At 55.9% G+C, this 18,190-nt stretch overlaps 2 protein-coding genes across 2 annotated transcripts in view; one reads left to right on the plus strand and one right to left on the minus strand.

Annotated features, from left to right (window-relative positions):
* CATSPERD (cation channel sperm associated auxiliary subunit delta) overlaps positions 1-16,065 on the plus strand; it is a gene marked incomplete at both ends in the record, with an annotated part of 42,354 nt that extends 26,289 nt beyond the window's left edge. The window contains 9 exons of the mRNA XM_082836499.1: positions 208-266; positions 1,836-1,914; positions 2,597-2,649; positions 5,352-5,426; positions 6,773-6,901; positions 8,126-8,309; positions 11,684-11,841; positions 13,021-13,232; positions 16,034-16,065. Of these exons, the coding sequence (XP_082692625.1) occupies positions 208-266; positions 1,836-1,914; positions 2,597-2,649; positions 5,352-5,426; positions 6,773-6,901; positions 8,126-8,309; positions 11,684-11,841; positions 13,021-13,232; positions 16,034-16,065 (981 nt within the window). The remainder of the gene's footprint in view (positions 1-207; positions 267-1,835; positions 1,915-2,596; positions 2,650-5,351; positions 5,427-6,772; positions 6,902-8,125; positions 8,310-11,683; positions 11,842-13,020; positions 13,233-16,033) is intronic.
* Positions 16,066-16,378: 313 nt separating this feature from the next.
* On the minus strand, positions 16,379-18,122 carry PRR22 (proline rich 22; the record flags this gene model as incomplete). The annotated part of the gene is made up of 3 exons (XM_082835092.1): positions 17,978-18,122; positions 17,824-17,886; positions 16,379-17,388 (listed from the first exon to the last, which is right to left on the minus strand). The coding sequence occupies exons 1-3, from the start codon at positions 18,105-18,107 to the stop codon at positions 16,379-16,381; spliced, it is 1,203 nt and encodes a 400-aa protein (XP_082691218.1). The 5' UTR covers positions 18,108-18,122.
* Positions 18,123-18,190: the final 68 nt, after the last annotated feature.

Consider the following 18,190-nt stretch of genomic DNA (forward strand, 5'->3'; position numbering starts at 1 on the left):
CAAAGGCAGGGAGCTTGGAGCAGGGGGGTCATTCCCATGAGCTTCCAGAAGCCTTTCACGGGCTTAGACCCAGAGGCAGGCTGGGTGGCTCCCGGGTTCCTCCTCCCAACACCCCCATCCTGCCCTCCGTCTCTCCTGAGCCCTGATTGCGGGACCACCCGGGGCTGCTCCACTGATGCAGTTGCATTTTCTCTCTTGCTTCCGCAGAACATTTCACTGAGGCAGCAGCAACACTGGGGCAGGGCTGACCCCAACTTCACCTCCAGGTACGTCATCACCGGATGGTAGCGGTGGGTGGCCCCAGGGTGTCCCCTTAGCAGGAGCCAAGGAATCAGGGCCGAGACCCAGACTCCCCCACTCCAAGGACAGTAAGGCAAGAACGATTAAACTCTTACAGGGAGACAAATACCATATGACATCACTTATCTGTAGACTCTAAACTGTGACACAAATGGACTTATTTACGAAATAGAAACAGACTCAGATATAGAGAACAGACTTGCGGTTGCAAAGGGGAAGGGGGAGGTGGGGGAGGGATGGGTTGGGAGTTTGAGGTTAGCAGGTGCAAACTATTATAATATAGGACGGGTAAACAACCAGGTCCTACTGTATAGCCCAGGGAACTATATTCAATATCCTGTGATAAACCATAATGGAAAAGAATCTGAAAAAGAATATATATACAGGGCTTCCCCGGTGGCGCAGTGGTTAAGAATATGCCTGCCAATGCAGGGGACATGGGTTCAAGCCCTGGTCTGGGAAGATCCCACATGCCGCGGAGCAACTAAGCCCATGCACCGCAACTACTGAGCCCTCGCTCTAGAGCCCGCGAGCCACAACTACTGAAGTCCGCATGCCTAGAGCCTGTGCTCTACAACAAGAGAAGCCACCGCAGTGAGAAGCCGGCTCGTGGCAACTAGAGAAAGCCCGCGCGCAGCAACAAAGACCCAACGCAGCCAAAAATAAATAAATAAAATAAAAATTTTTTAAAACAATATATATATATATGTATAACTGAATCACTTTGCTGTACAGCAGAAATTAACACAACTTTGTAAATTAACTATACTTCAATAAAATAAATGTTTTTAAAAACTCTTTACAAATGGTAGTTTCTCAAAAAATTATATATATATGTAAAAGAAACACCGTGTAAATAACCTCTGAATCAAAGAATTCAGCTCAAATATATTCAGAGAAAAAATGTATAGCCCAAGCACTTTTATTATGAGGAGAAAAAATGGACCTAGTGATAAATAAACTAAATATTTAACATAAGGACCTAGGGGGACAACAAAAAGAAATTATGGGAAGGGAATGAACCATGATACAATATGGAATGTATTAAACAGAACAAAAAGACAGCATAGAGTCAAGACGTAAGATAAAGCTGGTTCTTCAGAAGACACCGCAATCCTGATGGAGAAAAGACAGAATTAGAATGAACAATAGGAATGAAAAATGAAAATAAAAGCATGGGTACCGAACCTGTTCAAAGAACAATGAGAAAACATTATATGCAGCTAGGTGATAATAAAACTGGGGCTCAGATGCTCTTTTCAATAAGTAATTATATCTAACTTAACAAAACTGACTCAAGAAGTGGTAGAAACTAGAGGGAGGGTGGCGCCACCATGTGTGAGCAGATGTTCTTGATCAATATTCTGGACCGACTGGATGAACAGATGAATGAATGAATGGAGAAATGGATGGGGGGATGGGGTGGATGGATGGGTGGATGGATGGGTGGATGGATGGGTGGAAGGACAGATAAATGAATGGGGGGGTTGTCGACGCTTTTCACTGCAATAACACACACTCCCATTGCCTTGCAGCATAAAGAGACCCACGATATCAACCATCACTCTGGACATAGCCAACAAAGAAATTTCATGCTTGGATCTTAAGCCACTGGTATGACCAAAACTTTTGCTGTCCCATACTCTTTTTTTTTTTTTTTTTTGCGGTACGCGGGCCTCTCACTGTGGTGGCCTCTCCCGTTGCGGAGCACAGGCTCCGGACGCGCAGGCTCAGCGGCCATGGCTCACGGGCCCAGCCGCTCCACGGCATGTGGGATCTTCCCGGACCGGGGCACGAACCCGCGTCCCCTGCATCGGCAGGCGGACTCTCAACCACTGCGCCACCAGGGAAGCCCCTGTCCCATACTCTTTGTCCTTAGTGTTAAGACTGATGACAGCAGGGCTTGGCTGGCTTGTCCCCTAGGGGCTGGCTAAGCTCACACTCAGGATCTGGAAATGGAGGTGATTCTGCCCTGGTTGCCAAGGTCACCGCCCCTTCCCCATCGTCTTCCCCCAGGGCTGTGCCTCAGGACTCCCCAACCTCGGAGCAGGTGTACTAGCTGGGGGTGATCAGATGGCGGGACCTTAGCGGTGCCCCATAGATCAGGCAGGCTCTTAGGGTTTGACTCTGTGAGTCCCAGGCACCTGGACACCGCATTGCGACCCAGGCGCAGGGTTTCTGGTCCCGGCTGCGTCAAGTGCGCCCCCTCGTGGGCTTTCATGGTGCCCTCGCTGACCGGGGTCAGCATCCTCATCCCCTCCTTGTCTCTCCACCCCACATCCCCCCGCCGCTGCAGACGGCCCTCATTTCAGTCGGTTGTGACCTGGAGAAGAAGATCGTCATTCAGAAGTGAGTATGTCGATATGGGGTGGGGAGGGGAGAAGTGGGGGGTGGCGAGGTGGGGAGTGGGGACTGGATGAGATGGTCACCATTGCTTCACAACTGCTAAAGTCGGGCGACACTACTCTGTCTGCTTTTACATATATTTAACATTTCCATAACGAACAGCTCAAGAATTAATCCTAACAGATTAAGTTAGAGTCTACAGTGGGGTAGCTGCCTCCTCCACACCGACTTGGTGAAATTTACATGCTCTCCCTGCTCCCTCATCCTTTGCTCATTCCCTTTCTCCCTTTTAGTCCCTGAGTTCCTCATTTTGATTAAAATTGCTCAGAGAGGGCTTCCCTGTTGGTACAGTGGTTAGGAATCCGCCTGCCAATGCAGGGGACACGGGTTCGAGCCCTGGTCCGGGAAGATCCCACATGCTGCGAAGCAACTCAGCCCGTGCGCCACAACTACTGAGCCTGCGCTCTAGAGCCCGCGAGCCACAACTACGGAGCCCGCGTGCCACAACTACTGAATCCCGTGTGCCTAGAGCCCGTGCTCTGCAACAAGAGAAGCCACCGCAATAAGAAGCCCGCGCACCTCAAAAAAGAGTAGCCCCCGCTTGTCGCAACTAGAGAAAGCCCGTGCACAGCAACGAAGATCCAATGCAGCCAAAAATAAATAAATAAATTTATAAAACTGCTCAGAGATTTTGGGTTTAATCGCCTGCTGAAAATTTGAGGAACTTTGCCTCCAGGATCCATAGTTACTGCGGAGAACGCAGCCATGAGAAACCAAGAAAAAGAAAGGAAGAACCCCTGAAGACTGGCCAAACTGCCACACGTTCTCCCCTTCAGGCGGTGGTGGGCCAGCAAATGGGCGACAGCCAGTTCTGGGGGAGCCCGGATTTGTAGCATTTGCCAGTTCCCGTGGTGTAAATGCTCCCATGGAGCCTATAGATCACTACCAAAGTGAGTCTCTACCGGCTCATGAAACTCCTGAGGATATAACAGCTGGCTCTCGGAGCTAGTAAGAGCCAGCCTCAACGCTCCACTGCATGGGGCAATAATAAAGTCAACTGATGGTTTTACCAGATTCTCCCCCCAAAAGGGAAACGCTTTATTGAGTCAATAAATGATGTTATCAGTATTTAGAACATATGGGCAGGAAAGTCTTTAAAACAATATTTTCAAAGCTGCTGCCATAAAGAGACTGGGAAAGGTATTTGCCACACGTGTAACTAAAAAAGGACTTGTATCCAGAATTTATAAAGAATTCCTACGAATCAGAAAAAAAAAAAAGAAAAAAATGGGCAAAAGGCTTGAGCAGGCACTTCCAAAATAGGGGGGGAAAGGCTGATAAACACGAAAAGGTGTTGAAAAAGTGGTCAATTTCATAGGAAAATGAAAATGAAAGCTACGTTAGAGACCGATATTCAGCACGAGCATGGCAGAATTGACAAAGCCTGGAAAGTAGTACCATAAGGATGGGAACCCCCTGGCAGCCTCAGGAACCCCCAGACATTGCTGGTGGGCGTGTACATCTTTTGGCTGCTTTGGAAAGCACTTCTTTCCACCAGCAATTACACTCATGCACTGATCTAGGTTCCAGAATGTTCTCAGCAGCATTATTCTGAATAGCTCCAAGCTGGAAGCAGGCCAGCTGAAATGTCCATCGACAGAAAGATGGGTAAACCCAGTGCAGGGTTTTGATACAACAGAATGTCACAGCAGTGAAAACGAACGGGGCAGAATTGCCTGGATGGATCGTACAAACGTGGGCATGGAATCAAAAGAATACCCAGCATGATTCTAGTCTTAAAAGTCCAAAATCAGGGGCATTCCCTGGCAGTCCAGTGGTTAGGACTCTGCACTTCCACTGCAAGGGGCACAGGTTCCATCCCTGGTTGGGGAACTAAGATCCCCCAAGCTGGGTGGCACAGAAAAAAAAAATCCAAAATCAGGCAAAAATAAACTACAGTCAGCCCTTGTATCTGCAGGTTCCGCATCCGCGGATTCAACCAGCCAAGGGCGGATGGTGTTTAAGTTCGTGGTTGGTTGAATCTGTGGCCGTGGAACCCGAGGATACAGAGGCCCCCACTATGGGACCTGAGCATCCTCAGATTGTGTTATCTGCGGCAGATCCTGGACCAACCCCCTGCAGATACCAAGGCAGGACTGCATGTTGCTTAAGGATACATGCACAGATGGCAACAGTACAAAGAAAAACAGGGAAACGATTGTCTCAAAAGTCAGGACACCCAGCTCCCACATCTCCATGTGTAACATCATTCTCCAATACAAGGAATTAGGGCTCCTTGGCGAAATGGCTGATTCTAGGCCAGGCAGGGAAGATTCAAGATGAGCCTGGAGGGGGTTCCCTGGTGGCGCAGTGGTTGGGAGTCCGCCTGCCGAGGCAGGGGACGCGGGCTCGTGCCCCGGTCCGGGAAGATCCCACATGCCGCGGATTTGCTGGGCCTGTGAGCCATGGCCGTTGAGCCTGCGCGTCCGGAGTCTGTGCTCCGCAACGGGAGAGGCCACAACAGTGAGGGCCCGCGTACCGAAAAAAAAAAAAAGATGAGCCTGGAGCATCTTGGAGAACCAGAAGGTAAGAAAGGGCTCAAAATCCAACCAATGGGGAGATAACATATGTCAAAGGGAACAATTCACAATTCTTCGGTCCCGCATGGGTTCAGGCAGCTTCTCACCATCTTTTGTTGCTCGCAGTGAAATCTCAGCCTGTTACAATGGCATCCTCGACCCCGTGGCCCTTCAGGACAACTATAGCTACGTCATTGAGAGGTGAGCCCCCCCCCCACCGCCAACACACACACAGGAGCCAAAGGCGAATCAAGAATCATTATTTAAATTTTTATTTATGTATTTGGCCGCACCGCGCCAGCATGCGGAATCTTAGTTCCCCCACCAGGGATCGAAACCCCCTGCAGTGGAAGCTCAGAGTCTTAACCACTGGACCTCCAGGGAAGTCCCAAGAATCATTTTTAAACCGTAATGGAAAAGCAAACAAATTTTTTTTGAAGAAAGGAAAATAAGAATCGTTTTAAAATGGATACCCTGCCAATTGATATCCAGCCCACAGGGAATCCGGGGAAGCAAGCAGACAGGTAGGGAAGGCGGCTGGGCCTTCGGGGAATCAGTGTGATGTGGCAGGGCCCCTGGCCCAGGTCTGCACAGGCTCTGCCACCTGCTGGGCCAGCTTTCAGACCCCTCCCCAGCCTGCCACCAGCCCCTGGAGCCCGGTCCCCTGTTCATCCCAGCTAGTGGAGTTGGCCAGACACTGTCCAGCCAAGGCACGAGGGGGTGGCCGGCCAAAGTGACCCCCTCTGCAGGGCGGCACGGAGAGCCCCTCCCACACTGGTGCACACCACCAGCCCCCTGGCATGGGAAGACACTCGTGGGTCTTATATGACGTGACCCTCCCCCCTCCAACACAAGCCAAGAGTCCGTCCCCCATCCAGACCCAGGGCCGAGACGGAAACTGGCCCTGCTGGACTTGCCAACCAGTGAGGCTGCAGCCAGAGAGCCTGGGGGCATGAGAGTGTGTGAGTCAGGGTCTCCAGAGAGAGAGAAGCCCCAGGATGTATGTGTGAGATAGAGAGACAAAGAGGCACAGAGAGACAGAGACAGAGTGACAAAGACAGAGATTGATTTTAAGGACTTGGTTCCCGGACTGTAGAGGTCTGGTGAGTCCACAGTCTGACGGGGGAGGCTGGGGGCTGGCAGCTCAGGGAAGAGTTGCAGTTCTAGTTCAAGGCCATCTGCAGGCCGACTTCTTTCTTGCTGGGGGAGGCCCATGTCTGTTCTACTCAGGCCTCCAGCTGCACCCACATTAGGAAGAGCACTGCTTTACTGATTTCAATATTAACCTCTGCCCCGAAGAAGAGCCTCACAGAAACACCCAGAATCACATCTGACCACAGTCGAGGTGCTGTGGCCCAGCTAAGTGGACCGGAATGTCAACCACCGCAGGGGTCCCAAGGTCATTTCGACCAGAACTCTGAATCCCCCGTTCAGACACGCCTCCGCAATCGTGACCCCATGTGCAGGGAAGAAGCGGGGCTGTGGGTGGGTGGACGTCCGGGCGCCTGGCGGGAGCTCGCCCGTGTCTGTGTCCTGCTCTCCCACAGGGAAGCCTACAACCCCAGCTTCCGGGGTCAGAAGGCCACGGAGGACCTGGAGGTGCCTTACCACTACGAGAAGCTGGGCTGCCCCATCCTCGTCTACTACGACACCCCATGGAAGCCGGTGGTGGAACTGTGAGGACCCACCCCCCAGTCCACCACCCCGCCAGCCCCCCGCCGCCCTCACCATCATCACAGGCCCGCAGAGCCCCCTCCACCCCTTTGCTCTGGCCGCATCCTCTCCCTGCCTTTTCCCTCCGTAGCTCTCAGCTCACACATTCCCCTCCCCTTGCCCGTCTTAGCTCGGCGGCCTTAACAAAACACCACAGACTGGGGAGCTTAAACAGCAGACGCTGACTTTCTCACAGTCCTAGAGGCCGGAAGTCCAAGTTCAAGGTGTGGGCAGGCTGCTTCCCCCAGGCCTCTCTCCTTGGCCGCAGAGGCTGCCACTTCCCGTGGCATCAGGGCCCACCCTTATGACCTCACTCAACTTCGATTGCCTCGTTAAAGGCCCCACCTCCAAATCCAGTCACACGGGGGTTAGGGCTTCACACAGGAATTTGGGGGACACATTTCAGGCCATGTCACTCGCTCTGTCCCCTTCCATGGATTCTGTCTTCCTTCATTCCGTCCCCACCCCCACACCGCCCCCCGCAGACCACTGCACTAAATAGTTGTTGACGGACTGAACGGTGGTAGAAACCACTCACACGTGGCAACACTTAGGTTCATTAGAACGTCACGTGTTAACTCCTCGTGGCCTCAGTCCCACACCCAGGTGAGACTGTGGGCCTGGCACGCCCCTAACTCAGAGCTGCCACGTGGTGGGGTGCCTGCCGGCCTGGGGTGAGGAAGAAGGGAAGGGTCCCATCAGAGGAGGGGTGTGAGCCCCAACCTGGCAGGAGACAAACGTGCATCCAAAAATAAGTTTTGTTTTTCTTTTTTTTGGCCCCCGTGTCTTGCGGGTACCTTAGTTCCCCGTCCAGGGATGGAAGCCGGGTACGCGGCAGTGGAATCCCGGACCCCTAACCACTGGACCACCAGGGAATTCCCCCCCCAAATAAGGATTTAGAAAAATCTTAATTCACCGCCCTAAATGTATATCTCTGGAATGTTTACAGGTGTCAAAAAATAAGCAACCCCCAGTCCCCGACCCCGACCCCGTCAGCGTCCTGTCACCACCTGCCACTGCATATCCGCGTTGACTGTCCCAGAAGTGTCAGCCTGGTGGGGGGTGGGGGTGGCCCTGCCCTGCTACCTCCCACCACCCCCAGATGGTCTCACAACACATCAGGGCCCCCAGCCTCTCCGACCCCTGATGGCCCCCCAGCAGCCTCACCTGTGCATGGTGTGTCCCAGGTGGAGGGAAGGAAAGTTCCAGGAGGTGGTCGAGGCCGAGTACGTCCTGCTGGAGGTGAACGGGCTGTTCACGTACACGTACTCCCTGACGGCCGACATGGCCCTCTGCAGTTCCCAGCCGCAGAACTGGACCACCATCGCCAAGACGGCCGGCGACAAAGGGCCCTTCGCCTGGGACCGAGAGGTAGGGCCTGCGTTCTGATTATTCCCAAAACAGGTCGCAGAAGGCGACGACTGGTCAGGCCCACTGTGTGTTGGGGGCCGACTCGGTCTGTTCGGGCTGCTGTAAAGATCACCATAGAGCCTGTGGCTTGTAACAGCAGCACTGGTTTCTCACGGTTCTGGAGGCTGAGTCCAAGATCAAGGAGCCAGCAGATTTGGTGTCTGGTTCCCGGGTGGTGCCTTCTGTGTCCTCACACGGCAGAAGGGGCGAGGGAGCGCTCCTGGGTCCCTTTATAAGGGCGCCAATCTCCTTCAGGAGGGCTCCACCCCCAGGACCTAATCACCTCCCAAAGGCCCCGCCTCCTAATACATCAGCTTCTGGGGTAGGTCTCGGCATATGAATGGGGGGGGGGCGGTGCAGGGCAGACATTCAGTCCCTGGATGGGGCGTCAGGGGATGGAAATGTAAGACGCACAAACTCTTTGGGACTCTCTCCCAAGGGAATCGGAGACGATCGGAGGTGTAGGGACGAAGGCGCTCATGGAGCACGCTGCTGATGATGCGCAAAATTCTGGAACCATCCAAATGCCCATTATTTAAGGGGCTGATTATACTTACGGTCCGTTCTGCTCAACGAGCGTTTCTATCACGAACGTTGGTTGGTACACGATTGACAAATAAGGTTATGGTGCCAGTGAAAGGAAGACATCGCATTGTTCCTCTGGGGGTGGGGGGGCTTCTGGCGCATATTAATTAGTTTCCATGCACCCTCAGCCTCTCAACGCCAAGGGCAAGAACACGGCGCAATGCGGCCACGTCACCAGCAGGGGCGCGCGCGCTCTTCGCGCCCAAAGCCGGTTCCAGCGAGAACTCCTGGCTCCTTAATTTTGTATTTGCTTTCTTAAAAGCCCGCAGCCTCACCCGTTCCTTACACCCCATTCCATCGAGTGAGTTTGGTCATGTATTTTGGTTGGTGACGTTGGTTTTATTTATTTTTTAACCGAGGTGAAATTCACATAACCGATAATGAACGATTTTAAAGCGTGTAACTCCTACAACTCGGGAATGCGTTTTGTGCATTCGCAAGGTTACCCAAACACCACCTCCCTGACCGTTTCTTAAGAAAAAAGAACAAGCCACACACGGAGCTTTGCTTAGTTATTATTTTCTGACTGTGCCGGTGTATTTGCATTCTTTTTATTAGCCCTCTCGTTCAAAGTGGCATGCATAAATTGAAGAGATCGTCCCATTACTTTTTTTTTTCCCATCAGCCCTGGTGGCCGATTTTGTAGAACCCTGAGGGTTTTTCTATCAAGACAGAGCCACAATGCCTGCATGTCCAGCACAGTCATTGGACGGGCTGTTTAAAAGCCCCTGAACCGCTAAAACTGAACCACTGAACCACTAAAAACCATGAGGTGGAGCTAGCTGTGGCAAATAAATGGTCGTTAGGCAAAGCAGCTGTCTCCTTTTTTATTTCACATAGTTTTTATGCAGCCCAGCTTTTTTTCTTTTACTCCCAAAGGATTTTTTAAAAAATTTTAATTGTGGTCAAATATGCATAACATAAAATTGACCATCTTCACCATTTTTAAGTGCACAGCTCAGTGGCATTAAGTACATTCACACAGTTGGGCAACCGTCCCCACCATCCATCTCCAGAACTTTCTCATCTTCCCAAACTAAAACTCTGTCCCCATGAAACACTCACTCCCCATCCCCTCCCCCAGCCCCCGGCCCCCACCATCTACTTCCTGTCTCTGTGGCTCTCTCTAGGGACCTCCTGTGAGTGGGAGCACACAGTATTTGTCCTGTGTCTGGCTTCTTTCACTGAGCATCATGTCCTCAAGGTTCATCCACATTGTAGCATAGGTCAGGATATCCTTCCTTTTTAAGGCTGGATAACATTCCATTAGTGGGTACGGACCACACTTTTTCTCCATGATCTGTCAGTGAACACCTGGCTTGCTTCCACCTTTTGGCTGTTATGAATGGTGCTGCTACGAACGCGGGTGTGCAAATATCTCTTCGAGACCCTGCTTTAGTTTTCTGGTGTCTCTTCTTATAAGGGAAGTAATCCCATTATAGGGGCCCAACCCTCAGGACCTCATCAAAACCTTATCACTTCCCAATGCCCCACCTCCAAATACCATCCCACTGGGGGATGGGGCTTCAACATACGAATGGGGGTTGGGGACTCGAACATTCAGTGTGAGGCAGGGGCGCGAAAAGTAGGACCTGGTGACGGAGGAAGAGGAGGCAAGCGTCAAGCATGGCCCCCCAGTTTCCAGCCTGAGCACCTGGGCAGATGCTGGCTCAGGGATGAAGCTAGCGGTGGAGGGAAACACACACAGCTTCATTCTACACCTGCTGAATTCAAGGTGCCACCAAGGAGGAGGGGGGAGCCCAGTGGCCAGCAAAACATAGGGAGACAAGTCAGGGCTGGCGTTGGTTTGGAAGTCTTCTGTGTGTTGCGCGGTAACTTAAGGATGTGTCTGCCAAAGAGGCCAAGAGGAGGGGCCAGGGTAGCGGGACAACTGTGCTGGGGGGGATGTGAAGAGGCAGGGGCTCCGTGGGGGACTGCAGGGCTCCAGGCACCTGGGGAACCATCAACGACCGAGAGGAAGTATTGTTGCCGTTGTCGCATCCGAGGAGGGCCAGGTGAAGTCAGGTGTTTGGCACAGCTGAAGTCAGGTGTTTGCCCTCCATCCATTCCCATGGCCCCGGCAGCAGGGCCTGGGGACAAAGGACGCCCATCCAGGTGGCCATCCACACACACCGTGGACACGTTTGCTTTTTGATTCTGACAACGTTTGAACCTTCTCCATAGTAGTACACAGGACAGCTCTTTCCATTACCCAGCACTATAAAACAAATCAGCCCCGAATTCAGTGGGACTTACTGTTTCTCACAAATCCGTGGCTCAGGTGGGCAGCTCCTGTGCCCCACATGGCTTTGGCGGAGGCCACCCGTGCAGGGGCATCAAGGTCTTCTCACCCGTGTACAAGGCTTCTGTTAGGGACATGGCTCTCCATGTGGCCGCCGGGCTTCTGGGCCCAGAACATTGTTGAAAGCAGGTTTGGGGTTCTGCCCAGATGCTACCTCTTGCTGGAGAGCTGTGTCCACACAAGAAGGGGAAATGAAGAGCTTCCTCATTTTACAGTTGCTTGTGGGAGGGGGGCGGAATTCCCTGGCGGTCCGCGATTCCACTGCAGGGGGCACGGGCTCCACAGTCACAAATCGGCTGGCCTGCCCAGCGGGCACTTGGTCCTGGACTCACACCCATGGGCGCTGGTGGGTGGCGGCACCGGTGGGGCCGTGTGTGCGGCAGTAGCACCTGTGGGCTGGCACGGTGCTCCCCGGGGCCAGCAGGCATGTCTCTGTCCTCCTCCCCAGAATTATGTGAGCTGCCACGACCCTAACAACAACGCACCCCTGAGATGGCCCAAAGTCCCGTATCAGATCCTGGGAGGCCCGACAGAGAACAAGGTCGTTTTCGACCAGAGAAACGGCATCTACATCTTCTTCATTTCCATCGTGGATCCATACTACAGGTGAGTCGCCCTGTGCCAGGGGCCTCTGGGGGAACAGCAATGACCAGCAGCCCTGTCCCTGCCCTCAGGGACCAGAGTCACACTCATGCCATGTCCAACAGGTGGGGTGCAGGGGCCGGTGTAGACTGGCTCCCAAACACTGATCATTAGATATTCAGGGATTTTGCAAGCCGGTTGGCTTCCCGCTGGCAGCTGGAGTACTGACACCACGGAAACCGACACTCATTACAGGCCGGCCCCACCCTGCCCCAGGAGCTGGCTGTCAATACTCGCCACCCACTGTGCTGTTCAGATCATTAACGTCTCCCACTGGGAGGGGGAATATGGGCGGCATTCTTCCCCGCTCCCCCATCACCTATCCCTTCCAGACGGACACAAAGTCCACCTCCAAAAGCGCGGGGAGACCCTGCCTTCCCTAAAGGTCCCAGACCCTGGACCAGCTCTGGGACGCCACAGGCGGAAGGCACCGGGGTGGGGATGCCCAGGGGAGAGAGGGGTCTGCCTGCAAGGCTCATCCCCTGCCCTCCCTGTACCTTGCCTCCAGCAGAGCCCCCAATGACATCCCCCCCTTACCTGGGTGTCCTTCCCTCCATCCTGCCATTCCCACCTGCTCGCAGCCACCTGAGGGACGCTTGTGGCCCCCTTCACGCCCCCCACTCCGCGTCCACTGTGATGAGTGCTTTGTTGGTCTCTGATGCCCGCCCCCCAGACTGAGCCTGGGCATGGAGGGGGTGGGAATCCCTTGTCTCCAGAGCAGGGGACCACAGGGGTCCTGGGGAAAAATATGGCCTCTGCTAAAATATGTAAGATGTTATGGAAAAACCCAAACAAACTTTTTGGCCAACACAATACAGAGACGACTGCAGAGTTATAGAGGATAGAAGTTAAGTGGATATAAATGGAACTCAGTGCCCGGAGTCAATGCTCCAGGCCCAGCTCTTGTCCCCGTGAGTTTTAAAACGTTTGCTGGGGGAATTCCCTGGCGGTCCAGTGGTTAGGCTCTGTGCTTTCACTGCTGAGGACCTACCTGGGTTCGATCCTCGATCGGGGAACTAAGACCCCGCAAGCTGAGCAGCGTGGCCGAAAAAAACAAAAAACGAAAAACCAGTTTGCTGGGGTGAAGGGTGAGGCCCCCCCAAAGGCGGTGCCCCACGGCCTCTCCCTGCCCGCCCCTCGCAGCTACTGTCACCTGGAGACCACATTCAGCGTCTACGTCTACGGGGCCTTCCCGCTGCCCATCTTCCCGCCTGAGATCACCATCGTCCTGCTCACGGGGGCCACCCTGCTGTCCGTATGGCTGGCCTACCTGATCCCCGAGCTGCTGCACACTGAGCAGGGCCTCAGGGTCAAGGGCTTCTGGGTCAGGCTGCGCAGGAGATGCAGGAAGTCTTGTGCGTGTGTCTGGGCCAGGTGCTGAGCACGCCCGGGGCGTGGAGGTGGGGTGGCAGGGTGGCAGGGAGGGGGCAGGGTTGTCTTGAAATAAAGCGTTTGGTAAGAGAGCCGGTAGCAGCGGGTATCGCTCATGGTTTGTGGTTTTTCTACACCCACCTGCCCCCCTCAACATTCTGGCGCCAGAGTCCCTTTGAACTACGGCACCTACGTGGGCTGTTAACAGTGAGGAGGTGGGCAGCCCAAGTCCTAGCGAACACGAGCTTTTGGTGAAACGAGCCCGCACCGGCATGTGGTGGGAGCACTAATCGGCAAGCCCCAGAGATGCATCGGACACTTGACGTGTTCTCTTAGAGAAACATGAGACCCAAGGAAAAGGGCGGGGGCTGCAGAAGACGGGGACGGGGGTGGGTCCACCTCTGTTGATGAGCCCTGACATATACACAGACCGACACCCTTACGTGTGTTTTGTGATGTCCACGAATAAAATTTGGAAGCCTAGCACATATTTTACACGTACCTGTGTTATGCATACATACGATGCACACACGTGCGTGTACATGTGTGCAGAGGTATGTGTACATACATGCATATAACATGTACGTGCATAAGGCATACACATACATGTGTGTGGTGTGTGTGTGCATTGCGTGCCTGTGTGTATACATGTGCATGCATATTGCCTATGTGCAGATGTGTGCATGTGTGCGCATGTATATCTGCAATCTACATATGTGTGTGTGCATGTCTATAATACACGTTCATATACACATGTGCATGCATGCGTGGGCAATGTGTATATGTCGCATACGAGCACTGTATAATGTGCACACATACGTGTAGATACCATGTATGCCCACACACGTGTACATGCGTGTATGCATGTGTACAGATACGTATATGCACATGTGAGTACACATATAGGTGTGCATACAATGCACACATACGTGTATATGTACGTTTGATCAGTCTATCCATCTGTTCAGAACTTCTCTCTCCCACACTTCATTCAAACCTCAGGTGGCACGGGACAGCTGTCTCATTCTGGTGAAAACTTTCTCAATAACTTTTCTGATCACTCTTAGGTTAAAAGAACACATCTGACGGTCATTTAAACTGCCCAATACTGGGAATTCCCTGGCGGTCCCGTGGTAGGACTCTGTGCTTTCACTCCTGGGGCCTGGGTTCAATCCCTGGTCGGGAACTACGATCCCGCAAGTGGCTCGGCCAAAAAAAAAAAAAAATTGCCCAATACGGTCTCCACCCAGTCATTAAAAACCTCCACTCCCCGGGCTTCCCTGGTGGCGCAGTGGTTGAGAGTCCGTCTGCCGATCAGGGGACACGGGTTCGTGCCCCAGTCCGGGAAGATCCCACATGCCGTGGAGCGGCTGGGCCCGTGAGCCATGGCCGCTGAGCCTGCGCGTCTGGAGCCTGTGCTCTGCAACGGGAGAGGCCACAACAGTGAGAGGCCCGCGTACCGCGAAAAAAAAGAGAAACAGAAACACCTCCACTCCCACACCCACTGCAGTGGGCAGTCACCTCACCCGCACCTCCGGGGGCTGCCTGGTCCACCTTCCACGCCTCTCTGGACGGGACGGGTTAGGCTGTCAGGTGATACTCGTTTCACGACCCTCGGCCCGCATTAATCTTAAAGAAAACCAAGCCCATCCTGTCGCATCCGCCTCGTTTGCCAGGGCCTTCCCTTCTTGGGGGTACTTCATATTTGTCTCGAAAATACCCCTAACACGTTTGCAGGCACAGCAGGCTCAGAGGGAAGCGAGGGAAGGGAGCTCCTAGCTCCTCCAGGCCCGCATCCTGTTCACAACACAGACAGGCTATGATCCCGGTACAGCCCAGCCTGGCTGGCCACCTCGGTCTCCGAGCCCTGGGACCCGCAGGCTCAAGGCGTGGTGCCGGCAGCCAAGACCCCCTGCCCACACGCGGCCACCTCCTGGGTCCTAGTCAAGCACCCGGGGTGCCCCAGCAGGGAAGGTCCCCGAGACCCAGCCCAGGGCCTGGGGCAGGAGGGCCCTTCCTCTGGCAGGCAAGGGGCGGTCCATCTCTCCTTACCTCCTTAGGTGTCACTGGGAAACCGACTCACCCCCTTCAGTCGCCTGGAGTATATCAGGGGAGGGTGCGGCTGGCAGCTGCCCTGGGCTCTCCAGAAGCGAAAGGCAGACGAGAGCCTGGCCCAGGGTACAGGGGGGAGGGAGCTCCGTGGACTGGAGAGGGAAGGAGCTGGGGCAGGAGGGAGCAGGTGTGAGCACTGAAGCTCCCAAACCACCGCAAGCCCGCCCTGTGCCCGCCCCCCGCCCCCACCCCGGGAAGCAGAACCCAGGTGTGGCTGGGCCCGAGGCGGAGACTCAGCACCCGGGGCCTGGCTGGAAGCCCATCCTGGGACAGGCACGCCCACCCTGGCCTCTGGCCCCCAGCTGGGGGGACGTGAAGAGGCAGGGGCTCCGTGGGGGACTGCAGGACTCCAGGCACCTGGGGGACCATCAACGACGAGATGTCCCAATGCCGCTGCTGCAGGTGCACTCTGCACGCCCCATCACGTGCATGCCCATTTGGGTCACCCGTGTGCCAGGTGGACACCGTCTCCCACATGCCTGCCCTGCCCCCACGCTCAGACCTCCACCCAGCACTTGCCTCTGCACCCCAGGCCCCCCAGCTCTCCGCGTGAACACGAGCGGACGCCTTCCCATTCACCATCGGCGACACCCGCCCCTCCACCTGGGCTGAGGCCGAGCTCAGCCCGCAGGCCTCTCCCCAGGCCTCACCCCGCTTGCTGCTGTGTCTCCAGGCAAGTTCCTGCCCATCTCTGGGCAGACCTGACTTTCCCCGTCAAACATGGAGGTGAAATCCTTGCAGTGCAGGAGTCCGGGCAGTGTCTCCCCACCTCCTAGCAGCCCCCCATCCCTGCCGGCTGACTTGGATTTTCTGGTGCTAGGAGACGAGGGATTGTCCCGAACCCCAAGTCTAGGGCTCCCCGTCTCTACTCTGGAAGCCCGGCACCCAGAAGGCGCCAGGGTCCTGAGGGGCCTCACCACGTGGCCTGGGGCCCGCTGGACGACAGGGCGGGCGAGGGGACAGCCCACGGCCCCCGAATGCCACCGACCGGACACTGCACAAACAGCTCAAATCCGCTTTAATGGGGGGCGGCTCCCAGGTCCTGCCTGGGCCCCAATGGGGTGGCGCTGGTGGGGACCACAGCCTGCTTGCCCTTGCTGCCCTGCCTCCCCTTCCTGGCAGTCGGGTTGCCGGCCTTCCTCTTGCCGGGCTTGGCGGTGGGGGGCACCCCCGGGCAGGGCGGCGGCTCCTCGTCCAGCGCCTTTAAGTTGTAAAAGAAGTCCACGTCGGACACGATATCCAGGACCTCAGGCACGCTGTAGTCCGAGGACAGCAGCTCGTCGGGCAGGTGCAATGAGCGGATGTCGCTGAACGAGTCGTTCCCACTGCCCCCGCTGTTGGGCAGGGCAGGCCCAGGGGACTTGCATGGGGCCCCGGCGGGCTCGGGGCCGCCCGGCAGGCAGTCAAAGAGCTTCATCGCGTCCTCGAGCATCACCTTCTTGGGCGGCGTGAAGGCCCTGGCCACCTCAGGGGTCCTGGCCTCGCCTGCCCCCGGCGGGGCCGCCTTGGGCTCGGTGGGGCCCGGCGGGTACAGCAGGCCAGGCCCGGCGCCAGGGGGCGGCTCCTTGAAGGTGAAGGTCAGGGGCTCGCCAGGCCCATCCAGCTGGGTCAAGCGGCCCCTGAGAGGGCCATAGGCGCCAGGGGGCAGCGTGGCCTCGGCGGGCAGCGTGATGAGCAGCGGGGGCAGCTCGCTCTCCTTGGGGGGCAGCAGGGGCGCCAGGCCTTGCTTGACCAAGGCGGGGGGCACTCCGTCCCCTACGAAGCCCAGGGCCTCGGGCCCGGGCCCCCTGGGCGGGAAGCAGGGCATGCGGTACTGGGGCCCCACGGGGGTCGGCTGGTAGTGGGGTAACAGTGGGGACGGCACCGGGGCCCTGAGGCAGTGCTGTGCGTCCAGGAAGTAGGTGCCTGGCGAGGCGGGGCCCCTGGCTGCCAGCTTGTACAGGGACGACTGGCCGAAGTCGGTGGTGGTCCACTCGATTCGGTAGACGCGGGGGTCAAAGAAGCAGCCGCAGGGAGCCATCTGGAAACCTGTGGCCAGGGAGGGTGGCCTTGAGAGGGGCAGTTCTGGGACCCGCCTGGGGTGGAGGAGGTCCAAACCGTGGGGTACGTCTGGGGCATGGAGAACACGGACCAACTTTGGGGTCCATTTGGGGAACAGGGACGTAGGCTTTGCCTTTGGGGCCCTCTGTAGAGGTCAGGGGACCCAGGCCTTGCTTTGGGGGCCCATCTGGGGGGCGGGGACACCGACCTGGCTTTGGGAGACCTGTTTGGGGAACAAGAGACAGGCTTTGGCTTCAGGGCCCCAGCTAGGGGATGACGGACACAGACCTTGGTCCAGAGGTCTCTCTGGAGGACAGGGATTCAGGCCTTGCCTTCGGAGGCGGGAGCCACCTAGGGTCAGGGGTGGGAGCAAGATGCCCCTGCCCACTCCCCAGTCATCAAGGGTTGGTGGGAGGCCGGTACCTGCTGGAGGAGCTAGAAACACCTCTTTCTCCAGGTTTGGGGGGTGACAGACGTTGGAGGAACCTGTGGACAAAAACAGGCAGCTGGGTGGGGTCCTGAGGCCGGCGGGCAGAGCCCTGGTCCCTGCCCCGATGGGTGTTCCCCACCCTCGTACCCACAACGGGAAGAGGCTCTGTGCAGGCAGAAGCAGGCTGGCTGCCGGGCCCTTCAGTGGCGTCCAGGCTCTGGGGACTGAAGCCTTCTTGGGGAGCGGCGGGTGCGTAGAAGTGTTTGGGGTGCTGCATGGGGAGGCGGGGGCCTGGCTGCGCAGGCCAGGAGGGCAGCAAGTGGGAGCTCAGGCAGCCCACCCAGAGCGGAGGCACAGAGT

This window comes from Leucopleurus acutus, assembly GCF_964270905.1.
Source record: "Leucopleurus acutus genome assembly, chromosome: 3".
Lineage (NCBI taxonomy): Eukaryota > Metazoa > Chordata > Mammalia > Artiodactyla > Delphinidae > Leucopleurus > Leucopleurus acutus.